The sequence below is a fragment of the Carassius auratus genome, unplaced genomic scaffold, assembly GCF_003368295.1.
Source record: "Carassius auratus strain Wakin unplaced genomic scaffold, ASM336829v1 scaf_tig00000254, whole genome shotgun sequence".
In the NCBI taxonomy this organism is placed as follows: domain Eukaryota; kingdom Metazoa; phylum Chordata; class Actinopteri; order Cypriniformes; family Cyprinidae; genus Carassius; species Carassius auratus.
Window position 1 is genome coordinate 2625806 of NW_020523286.1, and position 9414 is coordinate 2635219.

A 9414-nucleotide genomic window follows, 5' to 3' on the forward strand; every position below is an offset into this window, starting at 1 on the left:
TTTAACCAAATAACTTTTCCAATTTCCACATTTAAGACAAAGTTAGCTTGAGAGCCATGACTCAACCAAGGATTCATTTGAAATTATTTCATTTATCGTCTGATACACACATAAGCTCAGGAATTTATTTCCAGCAAGATCTGTTCCTCATACAAAAAACAGATAATAAAAGGTACAAAATGAGTATTAAATATGTCTTCAGTTTTACCGTATAGTCACTGTATATACAATAATTGTCAATATCCTGCAAGGGGGGAAAAAATCTAGAAACAGTTGCCAAAAATAGTTTTCTCTTACACAAATGGAAGAACAGAGTAACCTCAAGTAAGAACAGAACAGAATGTTTGACACTGCTGGGTTGTGAAAAGGCAAATAAATGTTAAGTGCAGCCTGTCTGAGATGACCGAAATGATCATAAGACTCCCAAGTTATTACAAAGCCACCAAATACTGATAAAAAAATAAAATAAAAATAATCACGTCTGTAAAGGCAGAACTCCATCCCAAAACATACTGAAGTCAAAAGCATTGCAGCACATTTGTGTTCTTGTGTTTCATCATCGCTAGGAAAAAAAAGAACCACAAAACTCACTTAAGTTTTAAAAAATTGTCTTTCCAAAAAAAAGACTAATGGAGTCTTTCGTACTTAAAATATTTTTATAGTTAATTATCTTGACCGCATCTGTATAAAACATACAGGTATCAAAGATCACAAATATTAAGTAAACTGCTGTTTTTCATTAGAAAACCACTGAGTCTGTGATTGTCAGTACCAGCTATTTCACTAGTCCTAGAGTGAAAAGACATCAATGTAAATCTCACTCATCATATTACTGCAACATTTATGACTTCTGATGATTTGAGATCAAGCACACTCCCTGCCAATTAACACAAATGATCATTTGAAATCATCTTTAGACAGGCCTTATTTTAACAGCTACTGCAGTAGAATGGCAGCACAAGAAAAGACTGAAAATATGAAAATAACATCCTTCCATAGTCAAACAACATCTGCTGACAAAGCAAAAGCATGTCAAGTTATAGGGAATTATTAAGGGACAGAAAACCATTGCCCTGACTCTTAAAGGATGAGACTGTGTCCCACTTGCATGAGGACTTCCTAAGTATCATTTAGACAGCATAGAAACGACCGGTGATAGAGGGCATCCCGCATTTGTTTCAGGGTTCCTGAAGTGCACAGAAGCCAAATAAAAAATGTTCTATACAAAAGAATCTTCCAATCACAACAGTTTCTGGTTCAGAATCTCCCATACCATTCGTCTTCTGAAATAGGGCATGTGTTTCTGTTTTAGAAATGAAAGAAAAGTTCAAATTAAAAGTGTGATCAACCAATAATTTATTTCAAAATCTACGCAACTGACGCTCACCTGTGTGAATGTGATTGGCCGGTCTTTGGTGATGTACTCAGCATATTTGCATGTGAACATTCCGCAATCACTTCCATTCATTTGCTGAGGAACTTCCTAAGGATTCGGAAGACAAAAACTTTGAGATGATCCTGGAGCTATTTGGGTCAATTTAAGCCCTACATTATGCTTACGCGGGAAAACTCACATTGGGTCTTTTACTTTTTAGAGTCCATTCTGAGGTATCAAAGTTCTGCCCCTTCTTGTCTTCACTTTCTTGTTTCAGATATTTTCTGTTATGCAGAGGACACAATTAAGCGACTTCTGACAAGGTCTAATCATGCATAATTTATTCCGTTTATTTCTTAATGGGTTATCATGGGACTTATTTTAAAAAGGCACTTCTTGCAGATCCGTTTCATCATGTCATCCTCAAGCAGCACTTACAATAATATCCTGCAGGCCTCGTCGTTGTTTCCTCCCATTGAATCAAAGTAAGTGATGCTTTTCTTACGAAAATCCACCACCTATCAAAAGGAAAAAAATGAGAACAATTTTAAACAATGCTACTCCTGACTTAATAGCAAATCTATCTGAATTATTCATTCCTTTATTAAACTGACTGAAATGTATTATAATTCTATTCTGAATTACTTGTACATGTCAGGAAAGAAGGCAATGCTTCAATGTGACCTTGGTGCTGGTTCGCTACTTACAGACAGGCACCAGTGCACCCCCAGGTGGACAGGCACCAATATGATGTCTACAGAAAAGATGTCCACTTTCTTGGTCCAGCGGCGGACCGCGTTGTAGCCGGAGCTCCGCAGCTTGGGAAAGAAGAAGGTGTTGAAGGTGTAAGCGGAGGGCAGGTTGGGCTGTTTACTGCGCTCCACCAGCAGGTTCATGTAGAAATTAATAACCTGAAATGGAGGAAATGCATCAGTCAGGACCTCAAGTCATTGACAAACTGATAATTATGGTAACACATGACACAAAATGATTAAGAAGAGACTGTTCACAACCCATTTACTGGCAGGTTTATACAGAGACCTGAATGATGTAATAAAGCTCTGACCTCATCATTGAGCCAGTTGAGGTGGTTGAGCGTCTGAAGGTCCTTTCTGGTGATGGTGAGGCGGAAGCCTTCGCTGAGAACCTCATCCTGACTGCCGCCTCTCAGAGCTCTGTTCACCTCCTTCTCCATGTCCTGTGAGCACCATGAGCAGTAAACACACCACCAAATACTTTTATATTCAGCAGAAGAAAGGCAGTTATTCATGTTTGGAATGACATGATGGAAGTGATGGGCGATAAATCGATAAAAGCAATTATCATGACATAATGTTTTCTCGATAAGACGATAACTTGATGTTGATAAGTGTTCAATGTAATGTTTATACACCAAAAGTACAACGGAAAACACAACAACACTACTCATTTAAACTAGACTTGCTGTAATAGACTGTTGACGGTGATACGGGTGTTAAGCTGCCCCACCGTTGTTTTGATTTTGATTTTGTAGTAATAAAAATAATTTAGTCCAGTAAAAGAACAGACACTACAATTAAAAACTGAACGCGTCTGCTCAATGCAGCATATTGAACATTACAAATCAGATTTCATTTATCCAGTGAGGAGAGCTGACTGACAAGAAGAGTGAGGTGAGATTTTGGAAGTTTTTTTAAACATTCGTTTCTTATTTATTTGGATCGTTTGCTGATTTTTACTTTATTTAAAATTTGTGCCATTTATAGATTTTATTTGACATCAAGGTGTACGCTGTGCCTCCAAGCTTTCTTAATCGTTTTGTTAAAGGGTTAGTTCAGCCAAAAATGAAAATTAATTAATAACTCACCCTCATGTTGTTCCAAACCAGTAAGACCTCCGTTTATCTTCGGAACACAGTTTAAGATATTTTAGATTTAGTCCGAGAGCTTTCTGTCCCTCCATTGAAGCTGTGTGTACGGTGTACTGTCCATGTCCAGAAAGGTAAGAAAATAATCATCAAAGTTGTCCATGTGACATCAGAGGGTCCGTTAGAATTTGTTGAAGCATCGAAAATACAAAAGACAATGCTAAATAAAGTCGTAGTTTTTGCTATTTTTGGAATAAAATGTATTTTCGATGCTTCAACAAATTCTAACGGACCCTCTGATGTCACATGGACTACTCTGATTATGTTTTTCTTACCTTTCTGGACATAGACAGTATACCGTTCACACAGCTTCAATGGAGGGACTGAGAGCTCTCGGACTAAATCTAAAATATCTTAAACTGTGTTCCGAAGATGAACAGAGGTCTCACGGGTTTGGAACGACATGGCTTCATTTTTGGCTGAACTAACCCTTTAATAAACGTTGTACCTTTCTTATTTATTTGGTTATATATTTGACATGTATACTTCTTTCCAGTTTTGTATACCTATATAAACGTTGTGTTATTTGTTATTAGGCATAGCCTGCCCTATAGCATGGTGTGTTTTTATTTGTTTTGTTAATAAAAGTTATACGTTTTAAATATGCGTAGGCTAAATTGAGTTTGACTTTGTATTTTGTTGTTGCATTCAAGCAATTGACGCCAATTCAAAAGTGAAAGTAAAATGTGCACTACGCTTTTAAGCTATTTAAAAGCAAAGGAAAGCAGAAAAAATAGGGAATGCCACCACCCCCACAGTGATTACCGGTGTTGTCACACTTCGATTAACCGGTGGGAAAATTCTCACTGTCACAACCCTTATTTAAAACATGCCTCATGGACCATTTATCTGCTCCGTTCAAAGTGCAAATAGCAGCGCAGCACTAGCTTAGAGCAGATGTGTTTACTCGCTGATAAATCTGGGTCACATGAGCACTAAACAGCGCTGTGAGATCCAGTGTGAAGGGTTTGAATTCATCGTAGAACACAAATGATTCTGTGATTTAAACTAGTTTAAATCCAGATGAAACAGAGCTGACAAAAAGAAGAAATGTTGTGCAACAAAACTTTTAAGTCTACAAATCGCCATAATTGACCAAATATTTACTGTAGTAACTCTTAATGCACTGTTGTATTGTGTGAGAATTGTGGGTATCCATATCGAATTTTATAATATTTTTAATGCAGACATGCATTTATGCTAAATGTATTTAGAGCACTGCTTTTAATACATAAAAAACTTATATTTATATTTTTACCATGGTACATGGTACTACTACTATCAAATGAGAACAAAAAATAGACAAAAAAGTAATATTATTATTAATATTATCAGGCAACAGAAACCTGTTTCTTGATTTGAAACAATATAACTCATTTGTACATGCAGAAAAAATTAATTTAGTTAAAGGAAAATTAGAATGATGGTTTCAACAACTATTACTTTGAAGCAAACATATGGCTTTAAATTTGAAAGTTAAAGATTTGACATTTATCATTATAATTATTGATATCAACTGATTAAAAAAAAAGAAAAATTGATCTTTTTTTGGTCATATCGCCCAGCCTTACATGAGGGTCAGTAAAAAGTGACAATTTTCAACTATCCCTTTAGGAGCACTAACCTCTGTTAACTCTGGGAATTCTGGCTCCTCTTTAATAGGCTGAGGCTTTTGGATAACAGCAGCAACAGGAACCTCCTTCTCTAGAGGGACTCGAACCTTAAGCTCAACACTCGCTGGGATGGCTCGACCCTCTCCAGAGAGGCGCTGATGTGCACAAATGAGAGCATGAATGGGTTAGTCACATAAAATGCAGGTGTAACATAAAAAGAGGGAAAACGTGCTCACCTGGCGTAGCAGCTGAGAGGCCAGAGCCTCCTGCTCTTCAATCAACCTCCGTCGCTCCCGAGCCCGAGAGTCATAGAGGCTAGTCCTGACAATACACAGCAAAGGTAGGCCGTATCAGAAGCTAGTCACTTCACCAAACTTAAAGCACTGATACTGGTACATATCAGACAAGAGAAAACAAGTACTCACAGTTCTTTGATCCACAGTTCAGCCTGGAAGCACGGCACACTAGAAAGGACAAGATAGGGTTATGTATTTAAAAAATAAACAAAAAAAAGGATGAAAAGGTGAAACTCAATGTTCTCCTACCTTGAGCTTTCACGCTTCTTGCCCTGCTTCTCTTTTACAAAAATGACTGAATCTCCATCATGAGCTACAGAAAGTGAAACAACACATTAAGACAACCCTAAAGCCAGAATTACATTACAAACATGAACAAGAAAGAAAGAAGACTCACCTGATGACTGTGTGTCCTGAGAGGAGGTATCCTGAAGGGCAGCTGGTGATGGAGCTGAGAGAACGGCTGGTTCTTTTGCGCTGGGCTCAAGGTCGTGGGCCCATAGCTGAGGCTCTGGAATGCTGGGAGACGCACCAGGACTGGGCAGGGCACTGGACGCCTGGCTGGACCCAGGCTGGGGGCTGGGAGGCAGACTGGACAACCCGTAGGACGGCACTCCAGCACAGGAGCTTGTTGGAGAGACAGAATGAAGACGACTACGACTGGACGACAGGAAGCTGGAGCTGAAATGAGACCAAAAGTTTCACTGTAAATACGAGAAACTATCAACATTTTTTTATTCTGTCATCAATTACCCTCATGTTGAACCAAATCCATAACTTTTGCTCATCTTCAAAAACATCTGTTCAACATTTTAAGCCAATTTCACAGAAACTTTCATAGAAACTTCATGAAGACAATGTAAACAATCCATACAAATGTGGTAGTTTATATGGTAAACGGAAGATCAAAAGTCCTTGACAAGTTTGTGCTTCCGCAAGAACCAACAAGATGTTCTTGCATGTAAAGTAAGCACAGTTGTGCCTTCTGTCTTTTTATACGTGAATAAAAGCCTAAATTAAATAATATAAAGTAACTGTCTCCAGAAGACTTGGATTATGATCTTACACGGACTACAGACTTTCAGTGGATGGACAATAAGCATGAAAGAATACAAAAACAAATCTATATTGAAAAAGTACATTTGTGTTCTGACAATGAAAGGAAGTCTTATGGGTTTGAAATAATATGAAAGTGAGCAACAGAATGCTTCAATTTCAACTATGTTCAATTTTGGATAAACTATCCCTTTAAACAGCTCAGGTTTAGTCACATTTTAAAGCAGCATGACACAGACACTCACAAATCTCGATGCGAGCGAATGCTGGAGTGAGAACTTCCATCGTGAAGGAAGGTCGACTGGCCACCAGACACCACGGCTAAGAGCTGCCTGTAAACCTCCTTTTCTTCCTCACGCACCGACTTTAAAAACAATAAAAGCAAAGTATAATTAGGGCTGCACAATTAGTGGAAAATGTTTAAATCACTTTTTTTTTTTTTTTTTTATAAATTAATAAATAAAGCCACAATATCCAGTTCTGCTGTACTTTTTTTACTGTACTAGTTTGTAGGGATACATAATTTGGCCCAAATTACGAATACCGTATATCAATATGACTATACAACAATAGTAATGACATTTGTTTTTACTATTTAATGAAAATATCACAAGCTAAACATGTAAATAAAAACAGTTCTGCTCTTCACTTTGAAACATACTGCCTCACATTATTTATTTAAACCGTATCCCTTTTTATTTGTTTATAAGAACTTTGTTTTAAACTTATTGTGCAGTCCTATGTCCAAAGAAGTACCATTTTTTATGCCATGAAATATTTGGTTAATTAAGCAAACCAGTCCAATGTGTGTCTTACCTCCTGTGCTGTACAGCGTGCTCTGGCCCGGAGGAGGCGGTTTGAGCTGCCATGTGAAGGACTCTGGACCACTCGGATGGGAAAGGTCTTCTCATACAGGCTAGTACAAGTGGCTTTTCCTGAACTGGTGTCAGATGATGACAAAAAGCTACAACAGAAACAAATTTCCTTTCAGTTTCATTGCCTTGCATTTATTACACTCTTTCACACCAGAACAACACCCATCAACAAATGTTTTTTACAAACAGCTAAAATCATTCTAACATAAATATCATGAATAGTTTAGATTTAACTTAACCTTTGTGGTCGGTGGTACAGGGATCTGCCCAAGCGGGGAGAGGGGGAAGGTTTTGGCGTGGAAGCAGGGGGTAAGTTAACAGAGTGTCCGTTAGCTTTGTGTGTCTCATGGGGTGGATGGGCCATACAAACTTGTCTTCTGCTCGCTTTTGATATCGTCACTGACTCTTCAGTCCAGAAGGAATCTGTCAAAACGAAAAAGACTATGTCAGCATATGTTTTTGGCATAAAAAAAAAAACTTTAACTATTTTTATCCTTACCTGATTTTGTGACAGTCCTCCAGTCAACTGAACTAGATGGAGCTACAAATTTGTCTTCAAGTATATCACGTGACCGATCTGCAAACTTTAAGGACAAGCAGAACATGTATAGCACAGACAAAATTAATTAGACTGCATGACAGTTTTTGCTCTTCTGTTATACCTGATCTCAGAAAAACCCACTAAGACTTTAATTAGCAAAACAGTACCTTGTTTTCCACCCTCAAAGATGCTGATGTTGCAGAATTGGCTGCAGGTTCTGATGGTATTGCTGTTTGAGGTGGACTCGGTGATGCTGGCAGCATGTTCCCTGGAGCAGGTATGACACTGTTCTTTACCCAGTATGCAACACTCGAACCATGGGTCTTCACTCCTTCAGCTGCATTTTTCACTGTATCCATAATATCTCCTGGAGAACAAGAAACAAAATGTTATTGTTATTGGCATAAATTAGTTTTGATCATGTGTTCATAATGATTTTATTTACCCATTCTGAATTTCTTCACCACTCTCTCCTCCTCCTGATCAACTGAATCTCCATCTTCCAAACTAGAAGAACATTCAAAATCGAGAAAGCTATTTCAGTATAAATGAACGTGTGATTAATTGAATAGAACATCATAACATCAACTTGTTAAATGTTGCTCAGTTGTTTTATTGAAGCAGCAAACGCGCAAACATACTCGGGAAAATTATATGGTTTCATATATTAAAATAAACGACAAAAGAAAAAAATAAACAACACAAAATAAAGAAAAATATCTAGACGCGCACGCGTTTCTGACGTCACGCTATCAAAACAGTTCGCGCTTTAACGACCGAACCAAAACATAACGACTCAAAAACCAGTTTAAAGACCTAAACTTTCATTTGTAAGCCGAAACATTAAATAAAAGAACAGTTCTTGGACTTACACGTAAAGCCCTTACAGTTATGTGCACACGTAAACAATTCTTGTTACCAGTCTAGTGGTCTCTTTCTCCGTGATGTCCCGTCCTGATCCACTCTCACGGAACCGGTTTGAACCCCATCAGCTGGAGCACCGTTTCGTAGACTGGCGATCCCGGTTCCGATCCACTCGTAAAACTTATTAAACATAGTGAAAGACTGAAAGCCTCTATTCTAGCGGGTAAGTTAAGTCTTTCGGGCTGTCAGCGCAGTCCCAAACGCGGGCTCCCTCTGCCCTTCATCCGCATGCCACTGCTAACCAGCTTTGTTAGATAAAAGTAAAAACTAAATCCTTGACTTAAACACGACTAAACTAGTTCAGATAAACCCACACCGCTGATCTTTAGCTCAACCAGCTAACCAGCGGCTAACACGCGAGATACCAGCCCAGGAATAATTACATCTGAAGTGCACCGGGCTCCAAACAGCTGCGCGCGTGTGTTAGCATCTGTTATGGATATTTTTTCCTTACTGACTCGAATTTCTCAGAAGCCGTAAGCGATTCTGTGAATGAGATTGAGTACACAAAGTTGCATTAACGCCTCCCGCTTCTTCCTTATTTAAAAGCAGAACATGGCCGAAGCCCACATGTTAAAACCGCGCTTTCCTATTGGTTGAGCGGAGCGGAAGAACGTCATCGGTGCGCAGTGTTTTGAAAGAAGAATGGTGGGATCAAGTGCAAAGTGTTTCAGTGCTTTTATTTATGTTTTATCTTTAAATACATTGCTATAGTAGAGGGGGTTGGTTATTCTCAGTGACTCCGATAGTTTGAATCATTTAGTGATTCTTTCAGTGGCTCTCTCTGCAGGTTACAATGTTATGCCAGTAGGTGGCGATAAATAATTG

The 9414-nt window shown here is 38.4% G+C and overlaps 1 protein-coding gene across 1 annotated transcript; it reads right to left on the reverse strand.

Moving 5' to 3' along the window:
* Nucleotides 1–72: 72 nt before the first annotated feature.
* senp1 (SUMO specific peptidase 1) lies at nucleotides 73–9167 on the reverse strand. Its single transcript, XM_026241914.1, has 18 exons — nucleotides 8582–9167; nucleotides 8108–8169; nucleotides 7830–8029; nucleotides 7621–7705; nucleotides 7361–7544; nucleotides 7063–7210; nucleotides 6492–6610; nucleotides 5588–5871; nucleotides 5440–5503; nucleotides 5320–5358; nucleotides 5131–5215; nucleotides 4906–5049; nucleotides 2442–2573; nucleotides 2083–2286; nucleotides 1814–1893; nucleotides 1575–1659; nucleotides 1388–1483; nucleotides 73–1303 (listed from the first exon to the last, which is right to left on the reverse strand). Exons 1-18 carry the CDS (start codon nucleotides 8716–8718, stop codon nucleotides 1241–1243), a joined length of 2211 nt encoding a protein of 736 aa, XP_026097699.1. The 5' UTR covers nucleotides 8719–9167; the 3' UTR covers nucleotides 73–1240.
* Between the last annotated feature and the right edge of the window lie 247 nt (nucleotides 9168–9414).

What these genes read in the sequence shown, in the direction of transcription:
- senp1 (XM_026241914.1), bottom strand. Translation starts at nt 8,718, where the DNA reads ATGTTTAATAAGTTTTACGAGTGGATCGGAACCGGGATCGCCAGTCTA. An exon ending in CTTTGAGGGTGGAAAACAAG is followed by an intron (nt 7,706 to 7,829) that starts GTACTGTTTTGC and finishes TTGTCCTTAAAG; the next exon opens with TTTGCAGATCGGTCACGTGA. An exon ending in GAACTGTGGATCAAAGAACT is followed by an intron (nt 5,216 to 5,319) that starts GTGAGTACTTGT and finishes GTGTATTGTCAG; the next exon opens with GACTAGCCTCTATGACTCTC.